This window comes from Anguilla anguilla, chromosome 13 (genome assembly GCF_013347855.1).
Source record: "Anguilla anguilla isolate fAngAng1 chromosome 13, fAngAng1.pri, whole genome shotgun sequence".
NCBI classification, from domain to species: Eukaryota; Metazoa; Chordata; class Actinopteri; order Anguilliformes; family Anguillidae; genus Anguilla; species Anguilla anguilla.
The window spans coordinates 29,739,190-29,755,929 of record NC_049213.1 but is presented as its reverse complement, the minus strand read 5'-3'; the positions used below and the strand labels follow the sequence as shown (position 1 = coordinate 29,755,929).

The 16,740-nt window shown below is 47.0% G+C and overlaps 1 protein-coding gene across 7 annotated transcripts in view; it reads right to left on the bottom strand.

Moving 5' to 3' along the window:
• The window catches only part of iqsec1b (IQ motif and Sec7 domain ArfGEF 1b), a 178,385-nt gene that overhangs the window by 17,553 nt on the left and 144,092 nt on the right, over nt 1–16,740 (bottom strand). For 6 of the 7 annotated variants that reach the window (XM_035387609.1, XM_035387613.1, XM_035387610.1 and 3 more), the window contains 2 exons: nt 4,221–4,500; nt 1,181–2,439 (listed from right to left, as the gene is read on the bottom strand). In XM_035387609.1, the coding sequence (XP_035243500.1) occupies nt 1,181–2,439; nt 4,221–4,500 (1,539 nt within the window). Of the gene's footprint in view, nt 1–1,180; nt 2,440–4,220; nt 4,501–14,410; nt 14,665–16,740 lie in introns of those variants that run through there. The other variant, XM_035387611.1, reaches the window with a different exon arrangement.

The window sequence follows — 16,740 nt, the reverse complement described above, 5'->3', positions numbered from 1 at the left end:
CTGGTTTCCCAGTGACAGGGATATAATTCAGTACATGCCTGCCAGAGAGTGGCTTTGGAATGAGGGCTGCAATGAGAGTGCATTTCTTAATGCCACAAAACCATGATTATTTTTTTAATGGTGCAAAGCGACCTGTTATTTATAAGGGTCTCACCTTTTAAAAGGCCTACATATCCTTCAGCAGCCTCGCTTAACAATAACAATAAACAGGGCCTTTCAAATTACCCTTGGACCAAACCAAAAGGTTTGCTTCTGAAGAAATATGAGAACAGATCTTAGTTCAGTGTTCACCAACTAAGGCTCAAGGTGCCGAATACATATGTTCTGCATGCATAACAATGTGTCATAATGTGTCAATGTTATTACCAGAATAAAAAACAGGACCATAACCATCAACTGCATCCATAATGCAATATTCACTTAACAAATATGGTGTTACTCAGTCACACACCATCTAACACATATCGCCATTTAAAAGAAAATTTCCAATGAATTTCTGCAGCCGTGAACTAGCCTACATACACATATTTATAATCTGATACAATTGGAATCATTTTACAGATGTGATCAAATAAACTGTAAAGATTAATTAAAGACACTGACTAATCGGGAACATTAAAAAAATTAATACACGGAACCCAGGTATGAGATATTATCATTACTCAACTTCACTTGCTACAGACTTTTATATCAAAATCCCTACAGTGCAAATATTAATGGGAACTGTAGTGAGCACTTCTAACTGCTTATGGCTGATAACTAACCATTTAATCCATTAATTTACATGACTTTAGTAAGATCTGTGTATAATTCCAGTAGTTGCATAGTTCAGATATTTAACATATTCATTACTACGTTATAAAAAACTGCTGGTTTCATTTGTGGAGATAATTATAAATGTATAACTATATTTTATTGTCTAAAATACTGTGAGGCCAATTCTATGGCATCATAATGAATGCCACTCTGACCAATACAGGATTGTAAGTTCTGAGAAACTTGGTTCAATACCAAATTGTCGATAAACATGACTGCACTCTAGCTCAATGGTATTGTGTCACAGCTCAACAACCTCAGAAACTGCAGACTTAACAGTTATGAAATAACCCTCAGCTTCAGCTGCAGTGCAGTCCTGACTGGGCTGAGGAGAGCGAGCTAGGCGTTAGGGGCTTGCACGTACTTGTTGAAGAGGTTGAGGCCGATCCTGTAGTGCCTCTTGCGGATGATGTCGTTGCTGAAGGCGGGCGAGTCCCAGCTGTTGCGGGTCTCCTTGTGATAGGTCTGCTTGCTCAGGGTCTGCTCCCTCAGGCTGTCCCTGGACGAGGACTCCGAGCTGCAGTTTATGGTGTCATTGGAGTTGGAAGTGCTGTTGATGCTGTCGTTGTCCCCGTCTGAGAAGTCCGACTCGGATTTGCTTTGCCGGTTGGCCGTGCCGTTGATGGCCAGGTGGCTCTCCAGCTGCCGGGGCCTGTGCCTGGTGGGCTCGTCGTCCCGGGGCGGGCCCCTGGGGGGCAGCCCGTGAGAGATGTGTTTGGGGCTGCCCTGCTGGCTGGCGATGCCCCGGTCGTAGGCGTTCTGCCTTTTGAGGGAGCCCCTTTCGGACCGGTCGCTCAGCTCCACCGAGCTGTCGCTGGGCGGCTCTATGGTCAGCAGGGGCAGGTGGTCCACCCTCAGCCTCTGGTCCTGGCACTCCAGAGACGGGGTGCTGCGGCAGCTGGTGTCCGTGTCGCCCTTGTCGTCCTTGTGGGCCATGGACCAGTACTCCTGGGAGGAGTTGAGGGAGCGGAGGCGGAGGTCCGACTCGGTGCTGGACGGCCGGTCCACCGACTGGGACAGCGGGATGGGCGGCGAGAGCTCCTCCTCGTCGATGTAGAGCGTCACGTCGCTGTAGGAGGCCGTCATCTCGTCCAGCTTGCGGTGGTCGGCGCTGTGGGAGGGCTTGACCTGGTAGGCCACCTCCCTCTCCATGTCCGGGTGCCCCCTGACGGGCTCCGGCTGGCCCTCGTCCCCGTGCAGGCTGCGGCAGTTGAGGGCGTCGTCGATGGACTCGGCCAGGGACTTGACCTGCCGCGAGAAGGCGTCCTCCAGCTCGGTGATGGCGTCGTTGAAGTCGTTCTGCGCTGCGGGCTGCTTCATGTTAGCAGGGACCAGGTCCCCGCACTCCGACTGCACCAGAGCCCCGATCTTGGTTCCGTCGTCAGTCAGCGAGACCTGCTTGCCCTCGAAGTAGGAGCTGTGGACTTTTTCAGGTCCTTCAAAGGAAAACTGCATTCTCATATTGGACAGGACGATGCGTCTGGACATGCGATTCTCCGACATCGAGCTCCTGAGCCGCTCGAAATTCTTGTTCATCTGATACTGGCGGAAGGCCGTCTGGATGGTTCGAGCCGCATGTCGCGTTATGAATCGTCCTCCATATTTACGCTCTAGCATCTCCACCTGAGGAAGAGAAGGTGAGAGACAATAAAGTTAAGGCACAAAACAAGAGTATAATTACATACAGCAGGTGATAAACACATCTTCAGCATTTTATCATATTCTGCGCAGATGACAGTTGCTGTACTGGTGCCAATTTGGTGGAGTTATTTTTAACTGGCTGATGTGTCTGCCACTAATTTAGAAACAACAGACCTTGAAAAGCAGTAGTGACTACAGAATGCAACATATATGCTATTTCCTCAGCATGTACATTTATGACAAAAACATCTTGTAATGAGTAAAGGTACACCGATTAAAAATAGTTAAGATTTTAATAAGAACTATATAAAGTTAATTAATGAGAACTAATAAACTAACACTTTTAATTAGTGTGCCTTTAGTAATTACAAGATGCTATAAATGTATGTCCTTAGGAAATAAAAAGAATGAAACTTTGGTCAGAGCTGAATGTTTCTGTTTCACATTAAGTAATCATCATTCCATTCCGAATATGAATGGAATGATTCCTGGAACCAGACTGTCTAAATTGTCTTCATAAAGCTAATTTCCATGGTCAGAAATGGAGCCTCTGTTTCAGTTCACACAAATTCTTGCAACAATTATGATTATTCATTTACTCGTATCATCATTTCCTGTGTTTGTTTCCTCAAAGCAAATCTGAGAAGGAAATGCAATAGAGGGAACGCTATTTAAAGCTTAGAAAGGAACTGCTGTATAAGACAACCGACAGCATCAGACAGCACATAGAACTGAGCATTTAAAGAATCAGCATTACAAAACCCAACATAACTCCAGATCACTCATTTTTCACAGATGATTTCGATCACTGGTGTAACAACATAATGCAAGAAATGTTGGGCTTTTCGCACTAAAATCATTTTTCCATATTGAATATTACAAAACTGAAGGTTTGCCAGAAAGCAAAACCAATTATTTTTGAGTCAGGGCAGTTATTAAATGGTGAACGGGCCAAGGATGAGAGAGCTGCAGCTCCAGCAGTGGTGTGGATGAGGAGATCGCTCCCTTACCAACCCTCCCCCTCCTACCCCCACCCCCTTTCTGCCTGCCTTCACACACAGAGTCAATTAGAAGACCAGCCTCTCTTTTAAATGAACTGGAAGGCTCATCACATTCAGTAGCACCCCGTCCCTCCCAGGGGACCGCCCTCAGCAGCGGGGCCAGCACGACACCATGTGAGCCCTCTTAACGGCTCTCTGAACTGCTGTTCACTGATTGGCTGCGCTGCGGTGAGGTGTGGAGAGATGGTCGAAGGCACGGAGGCAGTACTACCTCTTTTTAAGCTATCAATTACTGATTTTATTTACTGCGTTCTTATATGTAAACACAATAAAAACACAAATAACCACCCGGACCACCCTGAAGCACATGAGCCTGGCTGGCAGTGCCAGCATAAGGTAGTACTGCTCAGGAAGCTGGGCTTATAACTGCAAGGTTGTACAATTCCCAGGCCTCACTGCTGTTGTTCCCTTGAGAAAGGTGCGTAACCTGAACTACTTCATATCATACTGTATAAATAGATGTAAAAGAATGCAAGCTGTGTAAGGTCTTCTAAATATGAGTGTCAGCTAAATGCATAAAAACTGTAACATGCTGTAGAGATGCCGTCGTTTCCCATAGGAACACCACCGACTCCCCAGCCCCATGGATCTGTGAAATGGACGATTCCATATTAACAACATGTGAAAAGGCACGGATCCAGGGGGCTCTGGGGAGGGGGCGGGGCAGCTCCCAGCACACAGCCTAACGGGCAGCGGCGTTACCTGCTTGTCCTGGAGGTCGGTGGAGAGCTCATAGCTCTCGGAGAGCGAGCGCGAGCGCTTGATGGCCTCCTCCTCGGCCTGTTTGCGCAGGATGGACTGCGAGTGCTGGAGCTTGGGCCGGCGCTGGCGCTGGGGGCCGGGCAGGGCCGGGTGGCCGTAGAGCGGGGCCTCGAAGTGATCCGGGCTGAGGATGCCGCCGCGCGTCACGGGGCCTCGGCTGTACCCGGCGGCGCTGTCCAGAGAGGGGTCCGACTCGGCGCACGCGGCGTCACCTTCCACGCTGAAACGAGACGGAGACGGGACGCCCGGTCACTTATTGTGCACGTCCTCACACCCCAACACGTCAGTTTGATCCTAAGCAAATGGCTAACAAACCTTAGCGCACATCAAAGAGCTATTTTTGTGTAAGTTTCAATGTCAATGTAACTGTCAAAGAACAACAAAGAACAAACCACACAGGTAGCAGAATCCACAGCCCAATGCATATTACTCCAATGTGACTGCAGCACAGAGAAAGGGAGGAACCGTCATCATGACAACGCATTCCATACCAATTCTACGTACCAAGCACTATACCTGAAGGCAATAATGAGATGGCACAAAAGGAACAGCATGACAAACAACATTCCAGAGAAACTGAACAGTGCACAGTACTTCCTTGAGGTTGTGACTAGTGGCTACCCCAATTAGGGCATACGTATGACAGGATAGTACTCGACTCCCAGGAAACACCCATTAAGAAACAAGTTAAACAGCTTAAACCTTTCCTTGTGTCGCCCGAAATCTGAGTGAAAATATGACACACTGGCCAATCAGCCCTGCGTGAGAAAAGAAAAGCTGTAACCGCACTGTACTGTACCTCATCTGCTTCTGTGACCACAGAGCAAACAAACATAAATCAGCTGTCAGGAGTGATTACACAGCAGCAAAGCACTGTTTCCCAACGCATAGCATATTAATGAGATAACCCACCTTTCCCATTCACAGGATAAATTCAAACCAAAAGCTTCTCTTTTCCCGCAGCCGTGAGTGATTATTTCTCTAGGCTAGACTAAAAGCTATACGCTTCCTAAAAGTCCAAACTCTTCCTCCACACCCCGGCAGCCATTGTGATGACTGGAGAAGTCCAAAGTACAATGTACCAAAGTGCAGCAGACACTCTGGCTATTATATCTTAGAGCAGGGCTGTCCAAGCCTTGTTCCTGAAAATCTACCGCGCTATAGGTTTTCAATTCAACCCTAATTTGACACACCTGATTTTACTAATTAGCAGCTCAAAGAGATCTCTTGCTGTTGAATGAGGTGTGCTGGTGTGAAAACCTACAGGACAGTAGATCTCCAGGAACTGAGCAACCTTGTCTTAGAGAAACCAAAGTCTATTGCATCGATACTAGCACAGGGATCAACATGATTTCATTTCATCGCCATTTATGGCAAACGCTTGCAGAGCCTCCAGATGGCGTTGTTATGTGTGTATATTATGTGCATGAATGCAGACGCCAATGTGGACTCGAGTACGGAGACAAAATCTGCTTTTCCACTCCCACAAAGGCCCATAGAAAGAAAGGGGTAGATTATTTCCATATGTGTGAATGATGTCATATTCAGTGGTCTGAATAACATTCAAATGTTTTTGACTCTTGTGAAAGTCAGATGCACTTCTATAGGGAAGTTGGATTACAGCCAATCGCACGGCTTATTTTTGCACAGTATGACACGCATCCCTTTCATTCTCTAGACACTCTTTGGAGTTACACAAAAACAACATGAAGCCTAAAGCATAGTATCAATTAAATTGTTGACCCAGAATGAATTGCATAGGTGGAATGCTTTCATACAAGAAAGCATGTCTAGAACCACTTGATTGCATTCATGCCTGTAAGTATGTATCTTATCATAGTATGTTAGCCATACCATACCCATGTATAAATCTAAATCATGTACAGGTGAAAAAAAACCTCATAGAACTCTCAGTGTCCTGGAAAACAGGTTTTAGGATAGGTTTTAGGATAAGTTAGGATAACTCTCTTCCAGACAGAGTGATGCCAGAATACAAAACTCCTTCACCACAGAAAATTCCACATACCTCTCATTTCATTCCTACCTGGACAGTGGTGATGCAACACCAGTGTTATGTTCCACCCTCTCCCTAGCTGGCCATTCCCCCTCATAGGGCTGAGGAGGGGAAGTTCTCCACCAGGAACAACAGAAAACCACTCACCTCCTCAAACTCATCTAGTAGCCTGCACACTGGCACTCAGAACCACACTCTTCCATTAACATCGCTGATTAAATGCTGTTCTTTTAATCAACCAGATTACCAGCCAGCAGAGCATATAGTGCTATCGAGATGAGAGCATTTATAGCAATTCCAAGCAAACCGCTTGAGTTTACTCCCAGAGGACTGAACCGAACAAGATTAGACTAAATGCACAGTGCTCTTAGGATTGTATTGTTAATAGAAAGGGATAACATTACTACAACGTAGGTATACAACACTGGTAACAAGACACTTAAAATTCCTTGATTGACAAAGACAGAAAGGTCATGCCTGACACTGAAGGATCTCCCCACAGCCGCACTGGCCCAAGAGGGTTTAAAGATAATGACTCCCTGGTAGATGATCGTATATATACACAACCTTTAAGGTCACGGTTATACAGTACGTCCGATCGTGCTTTCGGTGCCGCTGGTCACCCCGCCTGCAGAATTATGGCGCAGAATTATGGCTTCTATGCCCAAACATTTATTCTCCCTTTCATACCAGAGCGCCGATGCTGCGTTTCCGCCTCTCTCCTCCCCTCCGAACAAAAGCCGACAGCCAATTTTAGATCTTACACAGTGTTGCTAGCGAACCGACAGCCTGCCAAAAATAAAGCCACCGGATTCCCAGAGGGCTGCATGCAAATGCGGGAGCTTAGGCGCTGACTGTCTGTCTGGGGCTTTATTCACCCCAGGAAAACAGGATCAAGCGGTGGCTAATGACACACGAAAGAGAGCGCGCTTTTCCCACTTTGCGCGTTGTTTTCTTTGACGGCGTTGCGCGGGCGACGTTGTGCTGCGCTCGTTTCCCGATAACGAGTGGAAAAATACCCGTATATATTAAGCCCTGTCACTTGTCACATGCCAGCAAATTGAATAATAACAGAGACACCGGGGACCCTCTTCAGATCTCTCCATGATCCATTTTCTCATTCACTCTTAGTAATACTAGTTATACTACAAAGGCCTATCCATTCATAGATCTTATATTCATTGGGCACCGTATCACAAGAACAACACAACTCACCTCAGTGCTCCATGGTAACATTGTCATAATAACTAATTTGAGGCCTTAGCACATTAATTCAGAAAATTAATAAAATATTAGGTGATAAAATGAACAGAAAGTCAAACCCAAGAGATCTGTTATTCTTAGTGGCGCTATTTTGTGTTTCATACAGTTTGTGAGAGGAGAAACCTTCAAGATGCTGCATGCCATCATGCTAAGGCACAGCACATGATACAGGTCTCAGTGTGAGCAAAATAGAACATATTTCTGCAGCCCCACCAGACACTGGCAAGAACTGTCAAATTCACACTCTCTACATAAACGCCCTTTAGATGCATCTCCCCAACCATCTGTCAAGACTAACAGCATTGAACCAAACTCAAGTGAGAACCACACCATTAATCCTGTTACATTTTCATTTCCAGGATGGCAAATGAACAATTTCAACAAATTCAGAAACCTGCTAAAAAATATGCAATACATAATGAATGCATCTGTATATGTATAGACACAAAGTGGACGGGGGGCCAGTGGTCACTGGTGAAAGATGCCATACGAAATGTATTAAATATGAATACATCATCTACATAATATGTGGTATTCTGATCAAGAGAATGAATAGGACAGATTTTGTGGTAACAGTCCAATAAGTCACATGCCAGATTCAGCCTATGTGTAGAAGACGCATTCAAATTTCTTAGTTTAACACAGACCAAGTGCACCTCTCGGATGTGTTGTGCATTGCTCAGCAGACGAGAATTTCCTGTGAAATGCCAGTGTGCATCAAGAGAACTATTTGAATGCTACACAGAGGCCCGTTTCAGGTGACACCGATTGCAACTAATTTCCCTCACTTTGCCTCTTGGGCCACAGAGATTACGCGGCTCGGTGGCGATGGCTGTGCGATTGCTTTGTCTTCCTCTAGTTTTCATGGGAATTGGAGGCAAAGAGGATTTCACTATTTTGGCTTCTTCGCAGCCTCCTGAACACAGTTATTATATTCCCGTCCGCCTGTGCGCCAGGTGCATCCAATATCTCCCCCGGAAGACGGATGAGTGTTTGAAAACCTAGAGAATTATCTGAGCGAAGAACACCGCCCAGCCTTGAAATGCACCTTTTGCTTTGTCAAAACATATCAGGGTTAAACAAAAAGGCCTCACACATGGCTGCAGTAGGGGCTCCACAGGGCCAGGGTGGGTTGGGTGCTCGATTCAATCGATGGATTCAGACAGAGACATGCCCACTTCCCTGAGATGGCTCAGCAGCAGCTCTTGATAGCCGCTTAATTTACCAGCACACAGGAATATACTGACGCTCTGGGTCAATAGTTAAGTGTAAAATAATTATTTTCAAATGCAAGGTAATGCAACACCTGGCGTTAGATTCCAACATGCAATTTGTAAGGGTTAGCCTAACACTTTGCCTTAATCCCAAATGATTTCATACTGTGTGTGTGTGTGTGCGCGTGCACATGTGTGTATGTGTGTGTGTGTGCTGTTTATGTTTGTATGCGTGTGTGTGTGCATACACTCAGTACTATCTGTATGGATAAGGTTGAGAGTGAAGGTCAGTGGTACAGAGACAAAATGGGGGTTAGTCTGAGTGGTTCTCCTTCAAAGGCACATCAATGCCCCAGCCCTCTCTGTGTTTCTCTCAGATTACCACCCGCTCACTTTCACCAAGCAGATTCATTAGCTTCTGTTATGCAAATGAAGCCATGGCTCGGTGCTGTTTGATAAGTGAAGATGTGCTTAGAGAAACTGTGCATGTGTGCATGTGTGCGTGTGTGTGTGTGCTCTGTGCTTTCAACTCCCCTGGGCTGGTTGCACCCTCAACACAGCAGACTCTCTCTTCAGCTGCCTTTCCCAGCCAATCACAGAGGAGGAAGGACAGTGATCAAGGACAGACGTCTCAATCCGCCTTAACCCCTCGTCCCTCTTTTTCTGCCCATGTCTGCCCACGTTTAAGCCCCTCCCCCTCAGGCAGATTCAGATCCGTGACCGAGATTTCAATTTCAATTTCAGTTACTGGCTCACGCTATTTTATGGGGCTCGGAATGCAAATCGGAGGCCGTTTAATTAGACGGATGAAGAAAGACTTGCTTAATCGTTCTGTGGAACATGCCCTAATATGCTAGTGTTCGCAAGAGAAATCTAATTGGAACATGATTCATAGTTTCAACGGAGGAAGGTCTGAATGTGTTTACATGCAATTCTTTTAGGACATGGCATTGCTGCCTGCACACCGTTGCAAAAAACACTGACACTGGGGATTGAGAAAGCCGGCAATTCGCAACATCCTTCGCTAACAAAAACCACAAAACACAGCAATGAAGAAAAATTATTCCTGTCAAGTTTTTCTTCTTTTTTTTTTGGTCAAAATAAAAGGCAGTAGCACTTTGTAACTTGTTACTGCTCAAAGCACACTTTCAAATCTATGGTTCGAATAAACCAATTCCAGCTGAACAAAGGATATGGTTCAAAATTCATTCTTAGATCATTTTTATGACTCAGGGCTGGCTGGGATGTCTCAACCGTCACATTTCTCTCATCACATGGAAACAAATCATCTGTAAAAATCCCACCAAAACACATTTACAAGTGTTTCAGAAAATTCAAAACGAAGGGATTCAGTGCCCTAAACCGGTAGACAGGAGGACTGCCGAGTACGCTCACCTCCAGCAGTAAAGGCCCAGGGCTCTGGAGAGTGGGACAGAAGTGTGTGTACCTCCTGTATGTATGTGTGTGTGTGTGTGGGGGGGGGGGTCTTCATTGAAATGACAGGGTAAAGGGACAGGTGGAGGGGTTCAGAGGGCAGCAGAGCTTGGCTAGATTGGGTTTCTCCTTCACTTGCTCTTGATGTGTGGGAAAGGAGAGCAGCTGCCGCCAGCTCCACTGAAGGGTGAACGGGAGAGGAGGAAGGGCGAGGCCCCCAGGCTCAGCGCCGGCAGAGGACGCGGTGCTCCTGCCTCCCTACGGCATGGCACGGTCCCCTCACCGCAGACCTCAATACAGCCGGTCTCGCAACAGCGCCCAATGACCTTCCTGTTAGCAGTTAGCCCATATTTTCTGCTAGCCTGATTAATTTGGCACAGTCTGGGCATGGCAGAGAAGATGCCCGTGATACCATTTGTTTCCCTGTCATTATATTTAGCACAACAGCTAATGCGTTTATGACACCGAATGTTTGTTTTGAATTGAGCGGGAAGCATCTAAGTGTAAAATCAGTTAGCTTCTTGTGCATTCACAGGCAGTCAGAAGCAAATGGGAATTTGTTCAAGAGTGTCTGGCTGAGCAGGCACAGGAGTGCAGGCATGTTTCGGCATCAGCATACTGTTTCAAATCATCTGCACTGTTCATATAGCCTAAGGATAGGTATTGTGACAATGCTAAAAGCACCACACACAGCATTAGCTACAACAAATATATAAGCTATAGGCTATTGTCACACTCATCAAAAATGCCATTTTAGCACATGTTTACTGGAAACACTCTGGCTGAAACCCAAGAGTAACACATCAAAGAATGTATTCTTTCATCACTGATTTTTCCGTCATGATACACTTAAGTACTCGCGTTCTCTTAAGCATTCTGGCTTGCTCCTATCCATTACTGGACACAACGTCCCTGGAGGTTCTCTGGAAAGTTGGTCAAACACGCAACAAAAACATCCCATTTACAGGCTTTTTAAAAGATGCATATACAACTTTGCGTTTTTTCACATTTAAAGAATATATATTTTGATGGTCTAGGAAAATGTGACTGTTGCTCAGAATTCCAGATGGACAAGTTTAGGAAAGATCGCAAATGTTTCTTAATACTTCAAAAAGAGATATATAATAAAACTCAGATAATGTCCAGGAAATGAACTCCATGTAACACCAGTGTATTCATTAAAAGGCAAGGTTGAGTAGATGTGACTGCTCAGTCCTTTTCGAGAAAAGGACCTCCAAAGCAATTTTTTTATCAAGATCTGAACACAAATTACCCTGCCTTGACATTATGCTCTCTTCCGGAAATGAGCTCCTTTAGCCAAATGTTCCGACTCAGTGTAGGCCTCAAACCACCGAGTCCTCGGTGATAATTATACAAGCGGGGTTTGCCTGCAGACCGGGCAGTAAAAACAGCAAATTTGTCTCAAAGGAGACCGGCAGTCGGAGCTGTTTTCTCACTGTTAATGACCCCAAATTCAGGAGGGCACACAGACTCTCCTGGGCCCCATGTCTGTTTGGACTGCCTGATGCAGTGGGTGATTGGTTGGGGGGGGGGCGGTGGGGAGGACTGTCTGTCCTTCCCCTGGGCGGTTGAAAAAACGTCACCGGGAGGGGAGGCGGGCGCGCTTCACCGACAGACAGGAAGAAGGCCGAGTCCCTCATGCCAGCGGTGGAACACACACAGGAAATGTGCCGACCAAACCTGCAAATTGGTTGCAGGCCCAAGCAGGGGGGAACCGAGAGAGGCGAGAGGCCGCCCCCCCCCCCCCCCCCCCCCGCCCTCCCGCCGCACGGTCCTGTCATCTACCTCCACCAGCAGGATAACACATGCGCCCTGGTCTTCAGCACAAAACGCCAGCACACAGATGTTTCTCTTCTCTCTGTGGAGGCCACTAACAGCACACACGCACGAGACTACAATGGGCCGCTGTATTCATGCTTCTTACCAAAATAACACGAGCGCGTTCTCGTCTCTCGCGTGACATTACCGTCAAAGTGACACACATCACATAAAATTCCTCTAAATGGTCCTTTCTTTATTGACGTTTGACACACCTCGACCTAGACTACCCTAATTTCACACACACAAGGCCACGTACAGATTAGAATACCTTGAATGGTGAATGGGCCAGACCAGGATAACCTTATTAGCAAAAGTACAGCCAAGTATTACGTAACCAGGACTGCTAGACCCGCCATGACTTTTTAAGTGCTGTTTATCAAGGCCTTTTTTTTTTTACACAATCAATCTTGACTTAGGCTAGGCCCTGGTGTGGAATCCCTCTAATTTAGTGTGCATGAGACAGGGCGGGGATGGGTTAGGGGATGCAATGGGAGGGGCAGCACCGGCTTGATCAGAAGACGCCATGGCCTCGTCAGGACGGGGAAGTGGTAAAATATGATCGTGGCACCTTAACATCTTTACTACCGTCTAGTAACATAAATAACACCATATTAATACATACTCTGCTGGGCTCAAGGTTAAGTGCTATGTTGCACTTGAGGCAGACAGTGGGATGAATGCAAGCACGTAGCTTGAGGAGATCAGACAGAATATCCTAGATGGGAATGTAGCAATGTTCAGCTTAAATCATATCACCAGGTGGACGTTCCGACTGACTGCAGGCTCAGGTAGTCGAAGAACACAAGTTTGTTACTTGGTCAGCAGGGTAAAACTGTGGTAGTCAGAGCAGCTGAACAGCAGTTAATCCACATAAAAATTCCCTCAGTAATCAAGCACTTCATAATGAAAGCAATCTAAATGATCTCTTGTGCTGATTGTATTCATTATTTTTTGTACTGCCATTTGTTAGTATTGTTTTCTTAATCACCGAATGCCCATCTCAAGTTGATTAATCAAGAGTTAACGGCTAATATGGTGTGAGCAGTAAAGAAAGCCTGTACTGTATTGACAGGCACAGCACGCGCCGTGAAAAACTACAGCCCTATTGATACAGCAGGAAATGCGTAGACATCATAAATAAAGCATTCATAGTTTTAACAAAGCACTCTATTTATTAAAGCCACCGCACACGCCGTCCTTGTAACATAAGTACCCCATTGATTTAGGTGCATCAATCAAATAACATTAAATAGCAATTTTCTTTGTAATTAATAACATCTTTTTCCCCCCCCCCCACTATTCCCCACTGCCCTGGTCAAATCGGTGAGGCAGGCCTGAGAAGACTCCCTTTTCAAATTTCAAACAGCAATCACAGCCACCGCAGAGGACTTAGAATGAAGTCAAGCTTCTTGTTTGATTACAAAGAAGTGCTAGTCCTCTGGCCACATCACACACAGTAATGGGTGTGATATATCACAGCATGGATTTAATATCAACAAGACCATTGTGCATTTTGCACAAACTGAATTAGCATTCTGTGCATTGATTTTTGAAGACTTGGGACTTTGGGGGGTTTTTCCAGGTGAGCATTACTCCAAAATCAGAAGCAGGCAACTTTCAAAATAGTATTTCGATGATATGCTTTTATGATGATAATTCAAAAAATAAGTTTTCAAGTAAGATAAAATTTAATAAACACCGTATATACATATCTGATAAAATAAGCATACTGCATATGGTTATAGAAATTCAGTAAATGTGAATATAACAATCAATCAGATAGTACCTCAATCAAGTTAAACTGTACCTGCACATTTTAGTGCATTACATGGAAACACCCAACTAATGGAGGGTGCCAGGACATATAATTATTCATATGCCAGAAAATATCTGTTATTAATAGATATTATAAATATCTGCTCATCATGCTGAAGGTGTAAGACAGGCAGCGGTAGTGTGAGAGTCAGCATGTGAGGTGTTCCAGCATAGCGGTTAGAGAATATACACCTCTGTACAGACTCAGATGGGCCAATCCCCTGCTTTAGCACACACTGTCTCCATCACATCAGTCTCACCTGACTGCCATCTCTCACCTCCCTGCGCTTCATTAAAGCACACAAACAGCACACAAACGCACACATGCACATACATGTGCGCACACAAACACACATACAAGCATACAGATACAAACACACACATATGCGCACAGGCACAAATACACATATAAATGCACATACAAGCCCACATACACACAGATGGATTCTCAAACACACACACGCATGTGCACACACACAACTGCACACACACACGCAAATGCAACCGCACACACACACGCACGCACACTCAGTTCCGTGCTGCCTTACCAGCTGTCCAGTTCCAGCTCAAGCTCCAGCAGGGACTGAGTCTTCTCCGACGTGCAGTGCAAACACCACATGTTGATCCCCAATCACCCAAAAATGCTACCATTGCCTGGCCCTTCGGCCGCAGATCTGCGCTGGCGTGGTTCCCACAGCGACGGGATGAGTGGCAGGAGCAGGGCAGTGCTCCAGTCCAGCCAAGCCCAGGCGCACACGGCCACCACAGCCACAGACTCCTCTCTCTAACACCCTTCTCCTCCCAGATCTCCCGGCAGCAGCCAGCGAGGGAGGGGGCGGGGGCACGCAGGGGCTGGGGAAGCGAGGGCGGGTGTGAGGGGAGGGAGAGTGTGCTAACCGGAGCCGTGGAGAAAGAAAAGGAGGGGAGGGGGGGAATTCCTCCAGCGCCACACAAAGCGCGCGCGATGAAGAGAATACAAATGACCGGGGCCAGCAGGGCTCTGGCCAGTCTGATCTACCACACACGCTGGCGAACGGAAAACTGCTTCCAAAGGGGCAGAGAGGGAGAGAGACAGACAAACAGACAGACCGAGGGAGAGAAAGAGAGATAGGGCAAGAGAGAGAGAGAGAGAGATAAGAGAGAGAGGAAGAGAGGCAGACAGCCAGCCAGACAGACAGAGAGAGAGAGAGAAAGAGAGAGAGAGAGCCAACTCAGAGAGCGGATCACCACCGGGACACATAGGAATGTGGCCGGGAAAACCGTAGCGAGCGCTGGGGAGGGAGCCCCTCTAATAATAGCCTCCTTCAGGGCTGAGGCTGTGAGGCTGTGAGGCACAGGGAGAGGAAGTCAGTCTCTGCCCCAGCTCAGCTGCTCCCCGTCCCCCCCGCAGGCAGCTCGCAGAGCCCCCCTGAGGAAAGCGACCCTGGGTCTGGAGCAGACAGCCGGCCCTGCTTCTGTGACAGGACCAAATGCTGGACTCTCTTTACTGGCAGATCATGTGTACTGGTCCTCTTAAAGGGACAGTGCTGCTTTTCAGTTCAGTTACTATCCCTGATTACTGAGCAACAGAATCTTGTGGTTACAGTAAAAATTTACTTTTGTTCACCATGACCAGCCATTCAAGGCACATTTAGTTCTACTGGGAACTTGATGCGCATCTTGTACGATCATTTTCCTGAAATTTGTGATGCTTTTCCTCTCCTCTCCTATTTCCTTACATAATGAGGGTGGCTGAGGGCTGTTACACATTTCTCTGTAATTTCATCATTCCCCAAACAATGGGCGTTGGTCAATTGCGACAGAGATCCTATCACAGTGCAGTCTGGCTCTCGGGGAAGGGGGGTGGGCAGTACTTAACTGAGTTCTTAATTACCCCCCAGCATAGTGGGGGGGGGGGGGGATGGGCCAAACCACCCCTCCGACAGGGTCTTTTTCTGCGATAATGAGGGGCTCCAGAGGGGGGGAAGAAAGGCAAAATAATTCCCAGATGGCTAACAGTTTACGAGGCGACCAATCACCGGCGAGCGTCTGAAGATGGAGGTGATGATGCCCTCTAATTAGAGGCCTGGACCTTTTCGGGGGGGGGCGCCATCATTTCCTCCGTCCCCCTTTTCATCTGGCGTTTTAAAGAGCGTGGAGCGGGGGCCTGGGACGCGGCCAGCGGCGAGGGGCCCCTCAGCGCGGCGTGAGCTTCCACATCTGTCCGCCGGCGGGGCCACGGCCGCGGTGGGTCTAGCGTGAGCAGATGTCCGCTCGCTCGCTCGCTCCGGGCCAAACAGGGTTATTTTAGGCCTCCTCGGAGCAGAGCAGAGCAGAGCAGAGCAGAGCAGAGCAGAGCAGCTGCGTGGAGGCTCATGCCATTGACTTATATACTTAGCCATCACCTGCCACACTGCAGGCCTCGTGCAGCTATGGGGTCGTATTTAGCTCAGACCGAAACAACCAGCATTTCCTGGGGTGGGGGGGGGGGGGGTGTGGGGTTTGGGTGGCGGTGGGTGAAACGGTCCTCCATTCTCCAGCTCATGAGAGATGGCTGTATTTTTTTCCAACATGCCACAGCTTCAATCCAATGACAAAACCTCTTAACTGTGAGGAACAAATGAAAGTGCTTTAGCGTACCGTTCTGGTTAGTTATGCAACATCAGAAGATTGCTGGTGGACTTAAAAGTTGCTTTTATGGATGCATTACGATGAGATTTAAGAGGCCTAAATGCAATATCCATTGAATGAGTACGGTGCTGTCAGACATGGTTTAAGGTGAGCTGATTTCTATTCAGATGCACTCAGGAAATGTACGGAACCTTTCCCTCGCTGTCAGACGATAGAGGGACATACATCTTTCTGTCTCCTCTCTCCTGCTGCAGGAGATCCATGTAAA